Raw genomic sequence first — 24062 nt, 5'->3', positions numbered from 1 at the left:
TTTCAAAGATTTCTCTCAATTTTTGCTAAATCTTGAAGAAAAATGACAAAGAATAAAGGAAGAAGTTTCAGCTGATCTATTTTAAGCTGTACAAATATTTCAAAACTGAGATGAAATCCTGAAGTTCACGTGTTAAACCATCTTTAGCAATTAACTCAGCCAAAGTGCACACTCACTGCACAAAGAGCAGACTCACAACGATAAAAAAAGAACAAACTGCTTTTTCCCCGTTTGCCCTTCCTGTTATTTGCTGAAGGCTTGCTCTCGCTTGCTCTCTTGCAGCCCGAATTAAGCCACAGATGTATTTCTAGAAACTTTTTATTGGTAATTCATGACTCTCGGTTTCTCTTGGGTATAGATGCGACATCTCACAAGACACTTCTCAAAATTGGAAAGGCAAGATAACATGTCATTCGTGTAAAGGAGAGATCTGTGTTTCGCTTCATAAGATAGAAAATGGCTACAAGAAAATCCCAGCTCACCAAAACTTCCTGATATCTGCTATCAGTCCAACAATTACACATATTAAAACAACTGGAGCCACATGTATCGTCCACCATTCACAGTAGGAAGGGAGATAGGGAAGATGCATCTTGGATCACAAAGTCTCTAAGAACAGTTCATTTAAATGATTTGGTACCCATGTTTTCCATGTTTTCAAGTGTTGTAACTTTATAAAAGAAAACGGTTTTAACGGTTGTTAAACTGTTGCATGTGAGAAAGATAATATGTGAAAAGATCAATCTCCTCCACCTCCCTACTGAGCTACACTCCCAACCATAAAACAACCAATCAGAGCCAGGAGGAGGACTTATTGCTGCCAATCATCCTTACGTAGTCACTGCTGAATGTGCTAATAACAAAGAAACAACTTACAGCTACAGGAAAACCATTTATCTCTGGTCATGCTAATTAGTCTGACCATACATGACAGGCTACGCTAGCTGTAGCTCAGCAGAGAGGGGAAAAGAGAGGAGTGACTGACAGCGCTAAGACCCGCCTCCTGGCTCTGATTGGCTGTTTCAAGCCAAGTTGAGAGAAAGCAAGAGGAACTTGATTTAATATTTGCAGAGAAAATTACTGTCAGAGCCTGAAAAAAACTTAATTAAAGTCATTTTAAAATGAAATAAAATTGGGATTATTTGAAGCTAATTATAAACCACTGAAGACATAATCAGGAAGATGGTTGAACTGAGGTTGATCCAGCTTCCTGTCTTATTTTCTCCCTACTTTGATTCTCTGTTAGCCTTCCCCTTTAGCTGGCACGTCCAGATCCTCCCTTGCAGCCGACAGTTCGTCCCCCTCGCCGCTCATGAGAGGCGCAGAGAAATAGAGGCAGCCACCGGGAGGTCAACAGGGATTAGCAATGCTCTGTGTCAGTCATCGCCTGCTGCTTTCCATCTTTCATATCTCTTTCTGCCGCATACACACTTCATCAGGAATCTGCAGGGCTTATATGAACAACATGCTCCTGCCTGCCCTCCTATGAGGGTCTGAGCAGCTACTTCCTGTCTGGGAACAGGACCTTGGAAGACAAGTGGGGAAGTGAAATGATATTGTTTGGCTGAATATGCTCGAGGTTGGACCTGACTGAGCGACATCAGTCATATTGTATGCTTATGTGTCTCGGTAATTAATCTAAGTGGCGGCTGGCATCACACGGCGCCTTCAGCCATAAACCACAGTGAACAACAGCCAATGCAATACACTTAATCTAGCCCAACATCTTGTGTTTGAAGTGAACCTTCGGTTTCTGCAGGCTGCTAATCTTCATATCTGCTGCCCGTCTAATCAGCTGGATGTACTTCCTCACAGGAAGACTATGATGTCCTGTTTTGAATCAAATAAAAAACAGACAGAAAGAGCAGCAGGCCAAGCAGATTTACCGGAGCGGCCTCCATAACCAGCTCACAGCACTAACAGAAGCTGGAAAATAGCATTTCCTTCATTTAGTCGGCACTAATTCCTTCATTCTTTCTAACCTTTAGATTAGGATTTTTCTGTTCAACTTAAGCTTGAACAGAACAGCTTAGAATATAAACAGTAAATGTATTGCCTTTATTTAACACCCTACAAGTGTTTGTATCTGTTTGGACAATGAAATGAAAACTTTTTGTAGTGTGAAGATGAAGCAGATTAACTCAGAGTCTGACGACAGGACGCTGGGCCACAACACTTACAAGGAACATACTGGATGTATGACGGTATGTAAGGGTGATTGTCGATAGGAAAATAAAAAAGGAGGAGCAAATTTCTGCAAAAAAACTCATTTCTAAAGAAAGGAAGGACATTTCTGAGCTCCAAATGTTGAAAAATTGTAAAAATAAAATAATAATAAAAAAAAAAAAGGAAACATGGAAAAAAAATTCTGAGATTAATCTCAAGATTTTTGAGTTTTTTGGAAGATTTTTTATTTTTCTATCTACCAAAACTCTAATATGCCATAGGACTTATGCAACCCGAGGTTATACCACAGGATCAACAAAAATTTATTTTTTACATCCTTTGCAAAACATGTTCATATATCAGAAGATTGAGGCCTGATCTGCAGTAAAATGGGCAAAACCAAATAATGATGCTCTGGATTCACCGATATGTTGACAGATTGACCTATGGTAGTGAAATATGGATCATGACCATTAAAAAGTTGATTCGGACCAAAATGAGACTCCATAGGGTGGGCAGACAAGCAACAGAGCCACAATCATGAACAAATGAAGGTTCTGTTTACAGAACAGCACCATCTGTACTTGAAAGTTTGGTAGCAAGAGGTTAAAACAGATCCAGAACCTTTTCTGTTCTGGTATGAGCCTAACTGTGGTGGTAAAAGTGCAGAGAAGCTAAAAACCGGGTTTAATGAAAAATATGGAGTTTTGTAGAGGCTGAAGGGAAGGGGTGTAAGAACACAACCAGGTGGTACTCCATTTCTGATTTAGTTTTAACTAAACCTTGATATCCCGATAGAAACTCTCATTCTCCTTAAAAATGACAGGTTTCAAGAGGCTTAACCAACGATTTACATATATGATAGTAAAGAAAAGATTTTCTACTGGCAGAAGAGGCACAAAATGCTCTTCCTCCTGTAGGACATTTAAAGTAGCAATAAAACTATTTTTATCAGTTCTTGGTTTACTTATATAATGTACCATATTAGGGTCACGTTCACAACAACAATGATAGATCACTTTCCTCCTTATGCAAACTTATGTTGATGCAGAAAAGTTTTGGAACAGTCAGTAGGAGAAGCGTTCAAAATACTGACTCAAAAACAGAGATTTGATGAGGTAAACAGAATAATTGATTGTTCTGGACCTGGGATTTTGTAGAAATAAGTTGAAAATGTTTGTGAAAAGTCGTGATGAAAGATCACAACCATGCCGGATATAAAACGAGGTCTAGAACTGCTGGTTTTCCTCCAGAGTCTCAGTGTTACTAGACATGAAGAGATGGAGTTGGTGAGAGACTGATTGTTCTTTGTACTGTCAAAATTACAATGAAACACATTCAGGTCACTGATGAATTGGCTCTTATAGAGGTGGAACAGGCTTTTCGCAGCTGAAACTGGGTCATCGTTCCCAGTATTCCTCCTTTGCTTTTTTCCACATATTGTTTACATATTTTTTTCTGCTGTCACTTGTGTTTTTGCTGAAATCCAAATACCTTTACAGAAATGTATTTGTCACCCCTATGTTCAGGATAAAAACAGCCTCCATGTTCATTAAGGGAACAACCAGAAGCTTCATTTCTGCACCAGTGCTCCGAGTTGTTTATATATAAATGTGGCCTTGTGCTGAGTTAGTCATTTCAGAATTTTTGGGAAACGGGCTGCAGGTAATCTAAACAAAGCCTCACATAAAACTGGCTAACGCTGATATAATCAGTGCATTGAAGACAAACTGTACTTGTACAATCATAAAACTGACAAAAGCAGCGATTTACTTCCTATCATCTGAGTAAGATGATAGTAAGAAATCTTACTCAGGGAAAAACCCAGAGTTATTGATAACAGATGAATCAACCTAACTGATAACAAGCAACACTGTCCTCCATGTGATGAGTCCAGTTCAGTAAACGTAACATTTGCAGTATTTGCCAAAGTATTTCAAAGTTATCATTTTGTGTCAAAGTGATATTCTGTCCCAGAAATTATTCAGACAAACAATAACAATCATTCAGCTTAAACAGGGAAAACAGACAGACAGGTTGTGCAAACTGATTACTTCATACTGGGAGTCAAATGTTTGCAGCATTTCTCAAAATGTCGGCTTATAAACCACATTAAAGGAGAGCATCCGAATGAAAATGATTGTTCTCATTTTAATTGATCATTTGTTTACTTGATTTATTGCTTGTTGTGACAGGCTTACGTCTCAAACACACAGATTATACCCAAAGTATTTAAAACACAGACCAGCTGAACCCTGACCTGCCCACCAGCTGTGCAGCAGACGTGTCTGATCTCTGGACACCTGAGCGATTCACACATCAGCTTGTTTGTGCTTTCTGAACGGGCCGCAGGTTTTCTATGTGTTCACTGGAGACGTCTATGCTGGAGCTTCTTAGCTAAGATGCAGTGCTGGTCCCTCTGGGAGGTAACAACTTGCCTTAGGTAAACTGGTACTGCTTTGGCAACGGTGCAGCGCTGCCAGGGCTGGAAACCTGCTGCTGTAAAGGCTTTCAACAAGAGCATGAAGGCAAGAGTCAGACGAACAGAAGCAGAAATTTGATATGAGCTCATTCCCTAAAAATAGAGATTTGTCTGATTTCTGATATTCAGTTTTGATAAAGTTTTAGCATCTCGTATTAGCAAACAGCCACTGTACACATAATTTGTTTTGTTTTGCATATTCTCATCCTTACTGGGTCAGAACGACATGGAAAACATGGGAGTTGAAATGAAAACGGTGATTATGATTCACTCAGATTGGCACAAACTGATGTCTTCTGACAGATCACGCTTTTTCCTCCAACAACATTCAGGTACAAAACAAACAAAATGGCAAAAGTTTAAAATGGTAAATAGCTTAAAAATAAAATCTCAAATTATTTTAGACAAAATTTTATTTCTGATTTAAATTTATTTTTCCCTCACTTTTCTTTCTTAAAAAAAGAAAGACACTAAATATCTTTAAAAATGGGCTTTTATTTCAATAACTCATTCTGTGAGCTGACCTAAATAGAAATTGTAAAACATGTCAAACAATACTGTATTTGATTAAAATCACTCTGGAAAGCCAAGACGTACACTGATGGTTGGTTAAAAATCCAGTTAGTCTCAAAATTGAAGCTTCAAACACTGAATGAATGGTTTTAATTTTAATTCATAAAATCAATTTATCATCCATCCCTGGTAAATAGTTTTGCTGATGTTTGCTGTCGATACATTTCACAAAGAAATGATCTGAATCAGGCTTATGCTGCTTCTTCAGCATTTCCTTTTGTAGCCAATATTCTCCTAGACTCTAGGGGGCAGTGTAGGGCACCTACAGCACTCATACAACACTACACAACATGTTAGCAAGTAAAAAAACAGAGTGAATAGTAGCAACATGGCAACACCAATGAGCTTGTTGGTATTTGTGCACATCAGCACAATTTTCTACACTGACTGTCCGCATTGTTAGAAAATTTCAAATTGTGCCGTTGTCAGTGAAATGACATAATTTGGCTTTCCCAGGCTTAAAGCTGAAATGTAACAAAAAAGTTGTTTCTTTTAACTGAATTCCTACTGAAATGTCAGACTCTTGCCTTTTCTCTCAGTAACCGCCTCTATAGTGAAGAGTGTTGCTGTTACCGTGGTCTAGTTGGGCTTTTATGATGCGAGAAATCGTCAAGCAACATTTGAGTTTCCAGTCATTGGTCAAAGCCTGTTGAATCAAGCAACTCAGTGAGATTTTTCAGTAGAAATTTCACTGATTAATTAAATTGGACTTTAATTCATCTTAAAGTCCCAACGACGATCAGGCTAAACTATCAGTTCTTGGCTGATTGCATTTGAAATATTCCTTCAGGTCAAATCCCAACACAGAAGTGAGCATAACATGACTGTTTGGTCAGGACATTAATAAAACTGTCCTGAAACAGAGGAACACAGGTAATGTAACCACAACAACATGACATTGTAGACGTTATATTCAAACTGCTGCAGGCAAAGCAGATCCATCTCTACCATCACGTCTATCCCAGAGAGTATTTGCATTTCTACATGTAGAGTACAGGAATTGATATGTGCCTCTGCACGACTTCCTCTGACAGCAACCAACTTATTTACTGATAAGTTCAGCTTCATCTGCACAGAAACTCCCCGTCTGCAGTGACACCAGCCGATATGTCACATCCTCTTGGTGATGTCTTCAACTGCGCTCTGCCAACTGTAGTATTGATTATCATTCAGCATGGCATTGGGACTCAATTTAATTGACTTGCCTGTGCTGGTTACCATCCGGAGTCACATAAACGATGGCATCTGCTCTGATTTGAGACAGTGGAGAAACAGGAACAAAGCTCAACAATCAAAGGTTTGATTTGTAAAGTAATGCTCCACCGAAGCAGTGCATTGGAAGATCAAAAGTGAAAAGCTTTCAAGGTTGAGAGTTTGTCCTGTTCAATTTGTTCCTTCACACAGCAATGACACAATGTCTTATGAAGAAGCTAATTAATTCAGCTTCTCTTACTAAAAATATTTTGTATTTAGAATTTCCCTTCTGATGAATGGTTTTGGGAAAGCATTCAAGCCTTTAAACGTTTTACATTTTGTCACATTATAACCAAAAACTGGATGTATGTGAAGATTTATTTGGATTTAAGATGATTGCACAACTTTGTGTTGGTCTGAGTTGTGAAGTGGAAGGACAGTTCGTTTTTTGGCAGAGTTGTCTCTATAAGCTTTTCATAACCAGAGACTGAAATGATCCCTGTTTTCTTTGACAAACATTCATTTTCAAATCACAGATTCTCAATTGGATTTAGGCCTTTACTTTGATTGGGCCATTCTACAACATTAACATGCCTTGATCTGAACCATTCCAGTGTGGCTCTGGTTGTATACTTAGTGTGAGCCTTTGCTCTCGACTGAAGTCTTTTGCAGCTTTTCTCTGGTTTTTATCCAAGATTGTCCTGTTTTTAGCTCCACTGTCCACTGTTCTCCAGTCCCTGATGATGAAAATCATCATCCTTACCAATGTTTCATGGTAAAGATGATGTTCAGGGTGATTTGCATAGTTAGTTTTCCACTAAATAGTCCAAACACGATTTCATAAATGTCAAATTTGTGGAGTACATGACTTCTGGCGGCTTTAGCGACAGATTCTGCAACCTGAGTTGTGAAGCTTTGAGGTTTCTCTGATTAAAACTCTCCTGATCATCATGTCTGTTTGGTTGGTCGCCCATCAAGTAAAATCCCAATAAAATACATGGAGGTCTGGGGTTATAAAATTACACAATATGGGAAAGTTAAGTGAAAGAAAATGTTAAACAGTAGATTAAGGTAGAATAATACATAAGTCTATTGATCCCATGATGAATTCAAATGAGTTTGATCATTTCTATTTGCAAAATTATTTGTCTTTCTTGTGTTTTTCTCTTGCTACCAAAATCTGGATGACTAAAAGTCTTCAAACTGGTTCAATGGTCTCAACTAGCCCCTTTATTGTAAGACAATTGTATTTACAGAGATTTAAGTGTCTATTTTATTTGTTGTTTAGTGTATTTTACTTATTTATTTTTGGGTATTTAAAATGTCTTCCAGTTTTAGTGGTAAATGTTAATTAGAAATTAAAGTTTGCTGATCTTTAAGAGGGTGTAGTTGCATAATTATGCCATTACCATTATATTACTTAAAATGGTCTCAAAATGACCATATTAACATTTATTGCAGTAACATCTGGATCAATTTATCATCCAGGAACATTTGTTAGGCTATATAACCATACCACAACATATTATTTTAAAACGTGTGATGGGAAAGGTGAACCTTCACCCTCAGTTTCCTGTTGAGGAGTGGACAGGAAGCATAAACGATTCATAATAATACTATTTACTGAAAGACAAAGAGACATATGCACGTGCAGAAGAGACAATATCACTGGAACTGAACGGAAAGAGGAGATTACCTGCAGATTAGAGTACGACTGCATACAAACAGGGATTACTGCAGATTATCATTATGTCACTCTTGGCAAGAACCACAAACACAACAAGTAGCTTAACGTTCATTTAGCCTCGTCATTTTTTAAAAACACTGCTTCCTTTTATTCTGAAAAGGTTTAACAGGAAAGGAGACCGGGAAAGATTCATCCCTGCGTCTTGATAATGTTATTCCTATCAGTTGGTAAATAAGTAATATGCTGAGTAACGTTCACCATTTTATTCAATATCATTGAGACTTAATCCTCGTGGATTTGAAATGAGAACAGAGGACATATTTGTTCATACAGATCAGCTATCAAAGCAGTTTCTGACCTCCTAAACCTTTGCAACACTACAGATAATCTGACCCACTAATGCGCTGTTTGTTTTATATTTAGCCAATAAGAGGAAGATGTCAGTGGATTACATTGAGTGAATGAATTTAGGTTTTGTGTATCACTGAAACATGTAATTAGTAGATTATTTAAGACAACAGAGGTCAAACTTTCAATTAGAAATTGCATTATTTTTTAACTTTTACATATAACAGAAAGACTAAAGCTTTAAAGCTAATTTTAATATTCATTGACATTTTTTCCCCTGTGGCTCAAACTCTGTGCAGAAACAAATTTTTCCCTGGTAGATTTTTTTTCTGTGTATTTAAAGAATCAAAAAACCAAAACCTGCTCACTGCTGTACAAATTTTAAGCCGATCTTCTGGTCTTACATGACCTTGAAACAGGATCACTTACTTTATTTTTCTAACACAAGGCATATTGTTATTTTGGCTCAGAAGACCCAAACAAAAAAAAAAAATAGAAAAGTTTGAGAAAAACTAAATAAAACTCCATGTTGAAATAAAACATTAAACACACTCAAACTTTAAGAGGGTTTGCTTTTTATATCACTTCAAAACTGAGTGAAGCGTCTATCACCATCACCTTTTTTCCTCCAATCAACTTCAGCATATTCTCATCTCTGCCTTTGGAACTGTGTTTAAAACAAGTGTCGATATTTAAAACAAGTTTTAAAATTGACGGTTGATTTTTGAAACTTGACACATCATGCATGACGATTCAAAAATGTTTTGCTATCACGAGTTTGGTTGTACAGATTGTACAGATTCCTCCCGCGAATATTCAGATGTCAGACAGGAAATATCGCAAAGCCTCTTGAGACCAAACATAAGTTCAGAGTAAGCAAACATGGCCGACGAGAGGGAGGGAGTTTCTGAACTATATTTAACAGAGAGCAAACAATACAAAGACGTCTGTGACGTCCCCCGTCTACTTCACCGCGGCGGATGTTTTGTCTTCTACACTGGGGATTCCCGTCCATGTTTCTGTCATTTCGCTTTCTGATTGGGTGCACAGTGCAATCAATAGGCTATGTGATTGATTATTCTTGGAGAATACCAAGGACGCTGCAATATCAGGCCAAAGCAATCCAATATTCTAGATTTTAAATTGGTGGGGTCACAACGTCCTTCTAAACGGACCAGATCATTCTCAACACACCACATGGTGGGAATATCTCTTATCTCAGAGCCACCACAGAGAGATTGTCGAATGAAGAACAAGGCTTTAGGTAACTGGCCTCAAAGTCAAACAGTCTAATCAGGCTCATTAGGACACTTTACAAATCTGGGTATACTGAAAACCAATTCCAATGAGACCAATTCCACGGATTTCTTGGAATTGGTTCTATGCGTCCCAAAATGCGGAACGTTATGTGGAAGTGTGACTTCCCATTCCTATTTCCGGAACGTTCTCAGAGACGAATAGTTGTCAAAAAGATCACCTACTTTCTTAGGAGTGAGTAGTTGATAATAATAAAACTTTTGTTAAGATCTGGCAACCTTGTTTGACCCATGTGGGCACCATGCTGGTGCCTCTATTAGATTATTACATTCTGCATAGTCATGTGAAAAGGTTGCAGCGTTTCACAAACTTTCAGCCGCCATTTTATTTTTGGATGGGGGTCAGGAAGGGATATCTACATCTTGCTGATGTTTTGTTCAGGTTCTACAGACTTAAAACCCATTAAATAAATAAATTATATATATGTACACATAAAAACAGTCTAACCATGACACAACAGTGAGACTGAGCAAAAATCAGCAACCCATTGGCTACAATAATGATTACTCCACTCCTCACTTCACACCTACTCACCAACTCAGCTGCGGACATGATACCACTGGGAGTTTCCAATGCAGGATAACTTTAGCTTTTGCCAGTGTTTGCTGACATAACTCACACCAAGGAGTCAATAAGGAGCGTTAAACAGATGAATCAGGGCAGCTCCTTTTAGATACATCTACTATTTTAAAATGACCACCAAACACTAAACCCATGTTGTTTTTTGCGGTAAATGTTTTACGTCTCACTGACTCCAGTGAGGCTTGTACATCTTCTTAATGATGACGCATTAAATCCTTTTAGAAAGTGCTTTCATGCAGTATAAAACTGGCTCTCAGAAAGATACGAGCAGAACAAAGTCAGAGACTGAATAAAGCCGTAACCTGAAAAGCTCCACCGCTGACAGCTTGACTGATGTTGGCTATGATGTTCCTCCTGGGAAAAGAAAAGCTCTGCTGAGTGGATCGGTGTTACCCCTGGCAGAGGGAGTCCAGACTTATGATCCCTGCCTCCTGATCCCGACAGAAACAAGTTTTGGTCGCTTTATTGTTTTCAGACGATTAAAAACTGAGAGGCCAATAAACACGCCAACAAAAAGTCGCTCATCTGTCTTCTATAAGTACTTTAAAGAGACAAAATCCTGGAGCCACTTACGGTGATAATACACACCTGCATATCACACTACATAACCATTATACTGCCGTTGAAAAGCCTCATCAAGATGCTCAGAAACTCTTACAGAACAGCTGGAGAAAATAGCATTTATAGTTTTAACTGAATAATAATTTGATCATTACAAACAGAACTTTGCTGAGGACACAGAAAACACTTCAAACTGAGTCTGATTCAGTGTAACTACAGAAAAACAAAGAGTTTCTTAACATTCATTATGTTCATGAATGAAAATACATCATAACACCGACTAAAATAACACACACTGCCTATAAGTACTAACAGAAAGGATCTAATCAATAGTCTTTCTCAGGTCGATAAACATGTCATCACTTACTCTCCATAATCTCTAAGCCAACATACAGTGTCTTGCAAATGTATTTATATCCCTTAAACTTTTCCACAGGTTTCCACATTAACAATGGGACGGAGTGTCTGTGAGCATTAGTTTTGCTGGAAGACGTTCCTTATGTCTCATAATTTTACCACAATGGCAAGACAATAGATGATTGTACTAAACTCAGAGGCTTACTGTATACACTATTTATGATGTTCAACTCATTTTCTTTTACCTAAAAAAAAGGAGATATCGTGAAGTATTTACAAGTAGTTGCAGCAGATGGTGGTAAAAGTCATCTCCAAACTCCCCACTTCTAATTTAAGTTTTATGTCAGTTTCAGTAAACACTGTATTGTGGATTTTACCTTGTTAGTTGGTGTTGTTGACTCATCAGTCAGCAGAATATGGTGGCATCTACAAGGTTTTAGTTGTAACACAGAGAAAAGTATTATCAGTGAAATAATCTGCTAGTTGAGATGGTATTTTTTAAAATCAATACTATTGATTATAAGCCAAGCTTTTTCTTGCTGGAAGGTTACACCTATATGTCAGTTTTGTCTTATGCAAGTGTACTAATATATTTACACTAGAAACAAGACAAAAAATACTTGGTAAGTTTTTGTGCTTTTGCAGTTTGTCACATAATAACTAGGCCTATCACAATAAACAATCAATTAATCACATAATAAATTTAAACCATCTCAATAATTTCCATTTGTATGATTTATTGTTTTTCTTTTGTCTCTCTTAATGCAAAAAACACTCTTTAGTCTGATGCTTTTCCCTTGTTTTTAAGGATGATTTTCATTATTCACTTTATTTGTTATTTTTGTTGTTTTATTAATTTATTTCTGGAAATTTAAAATGTCTTCCAGTGTTAAATGCTCATTAGGATTTTTAAAGTTTATTAATCTCTGAGAATGTGTTCTTGCATTATTATTCCACTATCATTATTTTCACTTGAAAATGGTCTGAAAACAACAATCGTTTACGGTAATAACTTTCAGGATAATGTATCATCCAGAAAAATGTATCATGACAGGCCTAAACGAATGTTTTTGTCTCTGAAAAGAGTGAAAAACTAAAAACAGCCACCTCTTGTGCCGATGTGGACAGTTGATATTCGCCGTTTCATCCTCACACTCTGCAGGTATAGAACATTCTCAATTTACGTGGTTTAAAATAAGATAAAAACACTGAGCGGTTAGCCTTCCCCCGCTCTGGGGGTTTCTTCTGTTTTATATAACCTCTTTCTGATTAAACATCTTTCTGCAACAGTTAACAAAGATATTACTGAACATAACTGTTAAAAAAAATTTGAGCTATTTTACTAAGGCTGTAAAACCTCAGCAGTAATAGTTGCATGGCTGTAGTAGTTTAACCTCAGTCACAGTGTGAAGATCTGTTGATGAAGTTGGTATTTTTATGAACTGTTTGTGCTTCACTTCACTTCCTGTGACTGAAAGCTTAAATATTCATCTCAATGACTCAACTCCTGGTTTATTTCTACTCTTCTCAACTTATTTGTTGTCCTAAACTTCCTTCCCCTCTTGCTCACACACAGACCCAAACACATGCTTGGTCTGCCTCGCTCGCAATATCCTTGGCTGTTTTCCACCTCTCTAATATGGCCGCACATCCAGTCAGTGTTGAAAAAGAAAAACTTTCAGTCACTGACTGTGTTGGGCTGCGGCTTGTGCTGAGTCACCTCTCCTCCTCCCTCCACACAGACAAACAGAAAGACAACTGTGTGTTCAACATGTAGGACCACATGTAACCCATTGCAACATGTGTGTGCACCCATCTGTGTGTGTTGGTGTGTGTGGGGAGCTTCCTCAGACACAGTGGAGTCTTTTAGTCCCGCTGTGCAACAACCTCTCTTTGTAGTCACCCTCATGTGAAGCAGGGCAACACTGATTGGTATTCTATCCTTTAAGTTGTGCGCTTTAAAGGAGGATACCACAACGTCTGATGCAAACTAAGATAATTACCATGAGAACAAAAATTTGGCAGTTTGAATTATGATTTGCATGTAGAGACAGAGTTCACGTTTACAGGAAGGCGAGCCACTGTGCTCATGTTATTTGAAACATGAAGTGATCACTTCAGTGAGAAGCTTCATTTCCTCTTCTGTTGTTGACTCTTCCAAAGGAAGAGCCACGTTTCCTTTGGCCAGTTTATTGCAAGGCTTTCTGCTAAATATGTGGCATTACCTCACTTTGAAGTGCCTTTCTGTTGGATTTATGACATGCAGGATTGACTGCAGTGGCTCACGCAGAACATTTTGATTTAAAGTACATTAAAAACAATTATATCTTCAGCAGATTGTGGAGTCTTGTGGTCACCATATCTCCATAACAGCCATCAGACACCATCTATTTGCCATTTAGTTGTTTGGGAGAACAGCAGTATTCAATCTGTGAATACGGCGGACCCCTGTATTCACAGATTGACAACCAGTCGCCTGAAAATAGCTAATAGTTGTCTATTTTATTAGATCAACCACTAAATATACCTTAATATGGACAAATTCGCATATTAAGAAACGGAATTGGCACCACAGCAGAAGCTAACGTCTACTGTCTTCCTTATTTCCTCTCTTGAGGATTCAGCCAATTAGCGCCAAGCAAAAAAAAATTAAAAATTACACGACATTGGCTGCAATAGCCAACAGTTTCACATTGGTGTTTCATCTTCCAAAGATGCTTTTTCTTTTGAATATTTGAGACATGCAACTCAATATCTGGTGTCTATGGCGACGTTCACACAGCACGCAAATGCAGCCAATATCTGACTTTTTGACCGCAATTGGAATGGTCATGTCACATTTCAAATGACATTTAAGTCATTCACAGGACATAATTCTGCCCTAGAAGAAGCGGAAACAATAAATCCAGATATAAAAATGTCTGACAGGCCACAAAGAGACATTGCTATTAGTTGTGCTTTCATTTTGTCAGCTTCCTTCGTCTTGATATGATCTTGTGACAATTCAAAATTCATTCATAAACATCATTACTATTTCCATTGACAGTGCTCTTATTTGATGCCTGTGTTCTTTTTCTGCGGATGTGGGTCGTAAATTCATACCGAAGTCTGATTGCAGTCGCATTTAATCAGTAATATGACCGAACAAGCAAAAGTAAAAACAAAAATCAGAATTGGGTGTCAACGTAGACTAATACGCTTTGCATTGATGTTTTGTTTGTTTATCGTAAGAAATATTATTACAAAATTTGCCAGTATGATTGCATTGGACATCTTTTCTTGATATGCTGTTGTCCTAATATTGACCCAAATTTTCTTATGATGAAGATATAGATTCATTGTTGAAAATTCCTCTTATGTTACAGAAAAAGCCAAAATGCTGTTCAAAATGTCAACAGCATGGATAATAATTGACAAATGTACTCAAATTAACGCTTACATTTTCAGTGTGTGGTTATTTAGCTGAGTATTAAGATTGTTTTTAGACAGCTAGGTGTTCTGTGCTTCAACATTTATGATCCGATGACTCAAGGCATGTATTTCATCAGCGTTCAGCTGGGTTTAAGTACAGTGCTCCAAGATTTCAACACTGCCTAATTTCCAGTGACTTTGGTGTTAAGTGATCCTCGTATACGCAAGGAAGGGCAGATCAAGGAGATAATCGGTTTTTAAAGAGACAAACTAAAGCCCTTTGCCTTACTGGGGCTAAAAGCTTCAATAGTCTCCCTGACTAATGACTCATTTGGGAAAACCTTGAAGGGTAAAATTAGATTTATAGAGATGGATAACGCCAAACGTTCCCGTCTGGTTTCTAACCAGATCAGAAGGACTTCTGCACAGGAAGTCATTTACTGCTGGCCAGAAAGTTTATTTCATTGTGAATAAAATCGGAAGAAACTAAAAAAACAAGAAGTAAGACGACATGTTTTATAACTATTATTTAATTTGTTTGCCTCTACTGTGCTCTGTCACAGGGTTAAAGAAACACTTTCTCCCTCTCAGACCTTCAAGCCTCTTCCTACTCTTTTCTCTCTCTCCTTTTTCCATCCCCTCGTATTCCCCTTCTCTTCCCCCGTCCATTGCATTCCTGCTAACCAATCCTGCCTCTGTTCTCACTCGTATTCCCATCTGCGACTGTGTGGCCACGTTGGACCCTGGAGATTAGGGTCCGCCCACTCGCTCCACTGTTAACCGTGTAGCTGCTGCTTGGTTTCCTGCACACTTACGAAAAAGCAAACCAGTCCTTTTAGGAGAAGTAAAAAGTTAAACTGCCATGGAAATGATGAAGAAATCTGATGGTTCTGCTAAAAGCATCCCAAAGACTGAAGGCTGTGAAGCTCATGTAGAACCCACATACCAAACCACTGAAAGGGTGGCAACGAAGGACAAAATTTGGACAATATTTACAAACCAGTAGCGTATAAAGAAGCCCTTCCTGCCTGTTATCTGCTAGCTCAGGGTTTCTGGTTTCAAGCTAGCATGGCTGGGTTTAAAAATAAACAAAGAGTTGGGGAATGTGGGTTTCCACACATTTGGAGGCTCTGCTGCAGCTGTTCCCACAACACAAAAACACAGCACACCTATCAGATAACCTGAGGCACCTCTTCATAAACTGCACCTGGGACGAAGGTCCAAATGGGTTTTGCAAGGTCTTCCATCACCTAAAAGTTTAGTCAAATTACAACCTAACTTAGCATATTTTCTAAGTTAGTGGTGAATAACTATAGCATAGAAGGAAAATCAAACACAAATAAAACCTAAAAAGTGTGGTATTAGCCCCTTTTACCCTAAAGTAAAATCCAGTGAAACCAGGAGTTTCATTATTGGTATAAAGAGGAAGCTATTCTGGTCAGATGAGCCCCAAAAATAACACTGATTGATTGTGAACGCTGATTCACACATGGGGAACATATTTAAAAGAAAAGAGATTTTATGACTTTCTTTGTTTTGCTGGAACAAAGAGGATGTGAAAGAGTTCATACCTAAAGCTAAACCACCATAAACAGACAACCTCAGCTTCAACTGCACCGATCAAAGAAGCGATGCATTGATCGCAGTTTTCTGGTCGATCACAATCGGCACTCTTTATAAAGTCTGACCTGCCGAGTACGATTTAAACCACTACCAATTTGTTGTTGTTGTTTGAAAAGCTTCTAAAGGCAGACATGCTCCAAAAAACCAACCAAAGCAAACCATGGTTCTACCACATGGTCCATGCAGCAGAGATTGTGCAAATGCTTGCAAACGATTACAATTTGTTTATCGAGAATACATTTGAGGCTGTGATAAAGTGACAAAACCAAAAAATGTCAAAAGGGTATGAATATTTTTGCAGCGGACTTGAGAAATATTGGTTGACTAAGCACCAACTAGTTTTAACCACATATCCATCCGTTATGTGGTTCACATTGTATTTCACATGCAATGGATGAAAATATGCTAAAATCTGGATGTCAAACATACAACCAATGCATCATTAAAATCTGTCCATCTTGCAATTGATTTAAATGGGATGAGGTTTTTCTCTTCACACTCCAAAAACACAAAATCTTGCTAAGTATTTTTGGCCTAGTTTCTCGTGTAAATGTACTGGTACACTTGAAATAAGACAAAAATAACTAATGAGTAACTTTTTAGTAAGACATTGGAGGTTGATTTAGGTCAGAAATTCCTTATTGATGAAAAAGTTCTAGTTCCATTGGCTGATAATTTTACAAGAAACATTTTTCCCCGGTTACATTTTCATCAATATTAAAGAATTATCAACTCAAAACAAGCTCCTTTTTCTTGCTAAAAAGTGACTTGGTTAGTTTTGTCTCATTTTAAGTGTACTGTGATATTTGCACTAGAAACCAGACCAAAAGTACCTGGTAAGATTTTGTGTTTTTTCAGTGCAGTGCTTGGTTAACCCACAAAAACATTTAGCAAACCTTGTTGCCATGGATTTGTGCCACTAAATGCCCATAGCAACTCCGGCAGAAACCACCGGCATCTTTACTTTGATAATATGAATGTTAAACAGCTCATAACAAACCAATTTCAAGCTATTTTAAAGTTTTTTTTAAAAGAATATCATCAGGAAAAACAGGATTTTTCCTGATGATATTGCTGGTTGATGTAGATGCAGGTTAAGTGAGTTTGTCTGAAACTGGGGTTCCTCTCCAGTTACTGTTCGGCAGCACGTGCTTCACATCTCCCACTCTAACTGAGCCCAGCGCGCCTCCGTCAGTGAACCGACTGTAAATTAATCTCTTTGTTGTCTAACAGCCTCGGCTCAGACTGGATTGGGACAACGAAGAGGGGTGGCGAGTATGGACACCACCAAATCAAGAATGTGAGTCCTGAAGTACGAAATAAGGCAACTGTCACATAAATTCAACTAAAAGCTGATAATGCACATGAAAGGATGAAATAGAGTTGACAGTTTCATCCCATGTATATCATATCAGGTACTTTTGGGAACTTTATCTGTTTACAGATTATCAGTGCATTGAAACCTCCATAAACAATAAAAGGTCTGCAGAGGATATTATTGGCAGAAAATCAAAGCATGTTGATTTCCAAATCCTCTTTAGGCCCATTAATCCTCTCTGCTGGCTTTAGAGACAGGATGGACAATGTCAGAGAAACAAAAGGCTGCAGTCTGGACTCAGACTGAACGTTTCCCCTAATTACACGATTACTTGCAGAAAATAGTCCAACATCTATGTTCAGCATGTTCAAACCAGGCGAAATATCTGAAGGAACGTTTGTTACAGTTTTTTGTGTTTTTTTTTACCAAGTCAACCATTTTTTTTGTCAGTTTCAATTTATTTATTTTTTATTTTGCATTGGCTGTTGTACTGCTAACTGCACTGACTGAACAAATTAAAGTTGTTTTTACATGTTTGACCGAGTTTGTCAAGCTATTGGTTTATTTTCATTGTGCTGCTCTGGTGCAGAGTTATCAATTTTTTAAAAACATTTTTATTGGCTGATACTAATCTGTATTGGTATCAGAAGTGAAAAATGTAGATCAGTGCATATCTATTCAGACTTTTATTAAATGTAGTTAGTGATATAAATAACACTTCTTTAAGCAAATGACATCAAAAAGAAGTAAATGGAAAATGGAAAAATTATTCAAGCAGGGTTTCCTTCAGTTTATTATAAGTCTGGCGGGCCACCAGGCTTTACTTGTGACCCCGCCAGGCTAAATATTGCTTATTCCTTTCATTTGTTTCTAAATGTTTGCATTTTTAAGACTTTATAGTTGGTATTGCTCTTACAATAAAACATAATGATCAAGGGATATTTTCGAATTTCCTCTCAACTTTAAACATTTTTTAACTCAAAAACACGGCGCACTGCTAGATGAATGATTGCCTGAGCTCCACAACCACCAGGTTTAGCAAGTTTTCTGGGGGAAACCTTGTTTGAGTGCTTTATAATTTCTATGCCATGTAGTCACACACATACAGTTACCTAAAAGGGAAATACTAAATAGTTTTCCCATCATCATTTTATTATTATCAGTCAGTAAAAGCCTGGCTCCGTCCTGTCCGACTCCATCTTCAGGCCCTGTAAGTCTCCGTACTCCAGAAACTGTGGACAGAATATGGGTCAAAGCCAGCTCAGTGGATCTGACACCAGCTTACCAACTACTGACGGCAGCAGTTATACACCACACAGCTGCCACCGTCAGAGAAACCGCACGGACCTGCATGTGTCACTGTGACCGACGGTCTGATGAGGTGAAGGAGGATTCTCCTGACAGTTGCATATCCAGTCATCACTTCGGCTACAGACAGCCGGTCAGACATGAATGACTGGACCTCTACAGTCAGATGAGGCATTTCAGAACCTTGTTAGGACTCACCTTTGGCTATGACTAACAGGGAAAGACTGGGAAGTGTGGGTTTTAAAGATATGGACCAGTTACAGGTACTAAGTTGATTTTTCCAGACCAGTTTTCTCCTCCTGATTGGAGGACATAGACTGACTTAATGGTCCTTATCGCCAACATTGGCCTCTGCAATTATTTCACTAGTGTCAAAGTTTTGGTTCCCCATCTGGTCAGGCTTGTCTCAATAACTTATTTTGCTTGATGATAAATTGTCCCAGTAATTACTGCAAGACCATTTTCAAGTAATATATTGATAATGGGCCTGTCGCAGGAAGCAATAAATTAATTAATAGCATGATATGTTAAAATTAGCTCAATAATAATTAAACTGATTTATCGTTTTTCTCTCTTTCTACCAAATACTAGATGAGAAAGTCATCAGTCTGGAGCTCCGGTCTCAACTTGCCTTTTCTTCTTTTATAGACTTTGTAATTCATTTTATTTGTCGTTTCTGTTGTGTTATTTATTTTGGCCCTTTAAAATGTCTTCCAGTCCAATTTGTAACTGTGCCAAGCCTAACTGACGATGACTTAATAATGCAAGACCAATAAATTTTAATCTTGTAAGGGATGCTGGAGAACATTTTAAAACAACAACCAAAAACAATCAATACCAATACACCCAAAGCAAAATTTCCCTTCATAAACTCTTCAACACGAAGCAACTTGCTTAAAAGTGTTTAAATTCTATCACTAAACTGCACATGCTGATAGTATCTAATCATAATGTATTTTCAAATTTATTATATTTACTGATGACAAAACAAACCTAACATTTCTGAAAAGACTGCCAGTTTTGTTTTTAATCACCATCAATTAAAGTTTATTGAAACAAAACATTTTTCATAATCAAATGAAGAATTTGATTAAATTTTTGATTAAAGTATGGATAATGAATTGAGGATCTTTACCAATTCTGTATAAGTAAGTTAAATTATTGTTTAATTATCCAAGTTGAAAACTGCAAAAAAAAAAACAAAAAACTGGTAGCAGAATTTATTTTGAGCATTTTGTTGGGTGCAAAGTAATTGTTTTTTTTTTTCATATACTAACAATAAATTTAGTGCACGTTATAATATGTTCCCTAAAGTAAAAAAAAACAAAAAAAACACGAGAACTGGAATTGGAGTAAGTGGCATAAAAAAAACGATAAACATTGCCAAGTTTAATTTAAATTTTTTAAAAGCACCACATTAAAAAGATACAGAAAAGCAGGGTGTATTTAAATAAAGTGAAATAAATCTCAGGTGTGCTTTAAGCCGGTTTCAGCCAATCAGAACAAAGAGCCACGCTGCCAGCTTCATGATGAGGCTATAAAGCACCATGTGCCACATTTAGCCAACCTGTAGGAGAGGATGGGAAGTTTTCCCACATCGCTCCTAAAAACCACCCAAAATAAGAGTTTCAATCGTTTATTCTCACTCTCTAAGTCTTTAACACTTTAATCACAAACATGTCCGTCAGGTTTGTCAACAGTTCTGTCTGAGAAATTAGCAAAGCTAGGCCAAAAGCAACCAAGAGGCTGGTCGCGTTTCTTTCTTCTGGATCAGGCTGGTTAATCAATACAGGCTCGGTTCGGTTGCGTTACCTCGCAGTCATAGAGGTCCGTTAGCTGGTCGATGATCCACTCCTCCAGGTTCAGTCTCTTCCTCAGCTCCTTTCGGTCGTATTTCACGGTGACCCGTCCCTGCTTCCTGACGGGAGTCTCCGGTTCCTCCGTGGTGCCGGCCGGCGTCTGGAAATACACCCGCGGTTGAGGGCTCGTCTCCGGACTCGTCACAGCTGCCATTGTCGCTCGGTTCAGGGGATGATTTTTCTTTTCTTAAAAAAAAAAAAAAAAAGGAAAATGGACCCCCCTTCTGTCTGGAGGTGTGGAAGTGTGACAAAAATGGGAGTGATCCACAAATAAATAGCTGTGTGTGACTTTAAATCCCCCCCGGTAAGAAAGAAAACAGAAAATAACGGTCGCTGGACCTTTTGTCGTACAAAATGGCTAAAGGGACACTGACATGGGACGCCCGCTTCCACGAAGACAGACCGACTGTTGCGGTTAAAGCGGACGGGTAACCGGCTTATCGGGCTATTTCCAGCATTCAGGCTCCCTGCTTCTGTTAAAAAAAGGAGAAGGCAGCGGAGGTAGAGCCGGCCTCAACTCTTCTGGTTGAGTACAAAGAGGAATCGCACGTCGGTCTCTCCGTTCCGCTGGCCCCCCCGAGCAGCGTGGTGGGCTTTACGGCTCTTTTCCGGGATCCGACTCTCATGGTTCGGTTCTGCTGTGTACGAATTATTCATGCATTTATTTTTTTCAGCTTTTTGTGCAATTTTATTATTTTATTTTTGTAAAATTATTCTGTCGTTTTATTTTAATAGCACAGTAAATAAAGTTATACCCCTTCTCCGTTTCGCTGTTCCGAGGAGAGGCGCGTGGTGGGCTTTCAGGGGATTTTTTCGGGATCCAATTCTGACGGCTTGGTTCATTTTTTGTTCATTTTTAATCTTTTTCGGTTTTTGTGCGGTCACTTTTATATCAGTAATATATTGAATAAAGTTCTGTTCTTTCTACCGAACATTATTAATGCAATCTGGGGCTCGAGCAGATTCTGAATAGGTTATTTCTAACCGGATAGAATTTCTAAGAACAGGTTGGCTGTGATACTTTTTCTATAAATATTGCATGTTTTTCCAATAAAGCTTTTTTTTTTTTTGTATTAAATTTTTGGGAAGGAAGTCAGAGCAGGAAGATAGTTCAATTTATTTGTTGAATTGCTGCAACAATTTTACAAAATTATTGCATCCTGGATCATTGCTTAAATTGAGTAATGCAAAAATGTACGATGGATGGATGGACGGATGGATGGATGGGTGGATAATTTACTTATTTTCCCAGCATGTAAAAATCAGACCTGCTAAAGAGTCTGAAATAATTCAGCTGGCTTTTGTGCTGCATATAGTGAAAGTTTCACACCTTGAGCTCATACTTTAACTTCAAAACACCACAATAAAACCCAAAGATATTTTATGCTGCTTAAGTTTTCAATAGCCTGACTCTCTTCCAAGATTACAATGTGAACCACAGCTGGAAATCAGCAGGAACAACTGTATTCAGTGTTGGTCTTGAAATGAAACTGATTCACCAGCAGGCGAAGGCCGCAGCGATAAGGTGTTAAAAGGAGAAACGCGTCGCATTTCTTCACAGTGGGTCCATTGTGTGGTCACAGCAGGAGGCCTCCTTCCTGGACGTGCAGATTGAAACTAAAGTTTGAATAACAACAGGAGTCAGGGAGGAGGTGCAGACAGGGAGAGTGAATCGCAACCACCGTCTCTCACTTCTTTTATTGGTCTGCATGTGTGTGTGTGTGCAAGGTGGGGGTGTTCACATCTATCATTTCTTCATACCAATGCACGTGTGTGTCCTGCCGGGCAAATTTCACAGACAGCCATGGCAACAAGACATGAAACCTGAATTATTCAGAGAAAGGTCTGAAACTTACAGTCGAGTAAGCACACACTTAGACATGTGTGCTCAGACATGCACAGCTTTTCACCCACATTTCTGCAGCAGAAAAACTCAACAAACATGCTGCCTTCTGGAGAGAGGGAGAGACATTATTCAAACGCATCGATTCTGTCAAAATAATAAAGAAGGTGATGATGATGATGAGTTGGTGTGTTTTGGTACGGTTTCAAAATAAAATAAGATTAAAAAAAAAAGCCAAATCGTTGATGTCAAATATTTTCAAAAACTTGCTTTTATTTCAGGTTTTCCTTCTGCACAAGTATCTGAACTTAAAGTTGAAATAAATACAATCTGTAAAACAAGATTACTGAGATGCTTTGTTTGGTTTTCTACTGTTATGTTGCTCTTTTTGTCAGCAATGCCAGAATGCAAAACCAACTAAATTGAGCTTAACTTAAAGAGTACATTGGTGCAAAAAACATCTGATTTTCCAAAATTTAAACCTTCATAAACAGAAAGTTTGACTAATGAATAAAATCAATTTTAACCCAGCCCTATAGTATTTTTTTCTGGCCAAAAAATCTTGTAAAAATATTAAAAAAGACACGTTTAGATCAGAAAATTATCTGCAGACTGGTAAACTCGAATCAAGTCAAAGTTTGTTTATACAGCACATTTACAACAACCTCAGCCAATGAAAATGCTTCACAACAAACAGATATAGGTAGATAAATGATCAAATAAAAAATAAAATTAAGTTTTAGTATGAATAGTAAGACAATTGTAAACTTGTGATAGCGTTTGAATAAAAAACAAAACTTAAACAACAGCTGCAGCAATTTTCTGCAGCAGAAAATTGCTGCAAGCTCTGAATGTTCACCTCCAACATTGACAACAACCTTTTTATTCCAGGCCCTTAAAAGAACAGAATCACATAAACTCCACTTTATTGGGCTTTCATCGTTTTATACTGTTATTCCATCATGTGTTTAGTTTGATCTGCGTTAAAACTGTTTGCAAACTGTCTAAAATTCAGAGATTTTACACACATGTTGGGAAGGCTGCAGTGGCATTTCCTGGACTGGTTCGGTGAGCCAAGCCATGCTTTGAAGCATGAGAGAGAAAAAAATCTGCCACTGATCTGAAAACTCAAGTTTTTCCAGGGCAGCTCATTGTTTCTGCCAGTGTGTGACAGAATGAAGCTGCTCATTGCATCAGATTCTGGTTTGTTTACTACATGAGTTTTTTTTCCTCATTGACTTTTTTCTGTTTTATCTTCAAAGCCTTTTTGTCTCCAAGAATTCAAAAACACAGATTTTTATCAATCTAAAGATGCTTTTTTGTAAGAAATGTGACATGATTCGTCACGCCGAAGCGCCTTGAGGCAGAAGATGCCAAACTGTGGTTTAACCGAATCGTCGATGCTTCTGAACGGAACGTATTTTAATGTTCCC

At 38.0% G+C, this 24062-nt stretch overlaps 1 protein-coding gene across 1 annotated transcript in view; it reads right to left on the bottom strand.

Annotated features, from left to right (window-relative positions):
- The window catches only part of ppp1r14bb (protein phosphatase 1, regulatory (inhibitor) subunit 14Bb), a 34223-nt gene extending 12850 nt beyond the window's left edge, over nucleotides 1–21373 (bottom strand). The window contains exon 1 of the mRNA XM_055051153.1: nucleotides 20740–21373. Coding sequence (XP_054907128.1) covers nucleotides 20740–20940 — 201 coding nt within the window. The 5' untranslated portion in view covers nucleotides 20941–21373. The remainder of the gene's footprint in view (nucleotides 1–20739) is intronic.
- Between the last annotated feature and the right edge of the window lie 2689 nt (nucleotides 21374–24062).

The sequence above is a fragment of the Poeciliopsis prolifica genome, unplaced genomic scaffold (assembly GCF_027474105.1).
Source record: "Poeciliopsis prolifica strain line A6 unplaced genomic scaffold, Auburn_PproV2 SCAFFOLD032, whole genome shotgun sequence".
NCBI classification, from domain to species: Eukaryota; Metazoa; Chordata; class Actinopteri; order Cyprinodontiformes; family Poeciliidae; genus Poeciliopsis; species Poeciliopsis prolifica.
This window is presented reverse-complemented; position numbering and strand designations above follow the sequence as displayed.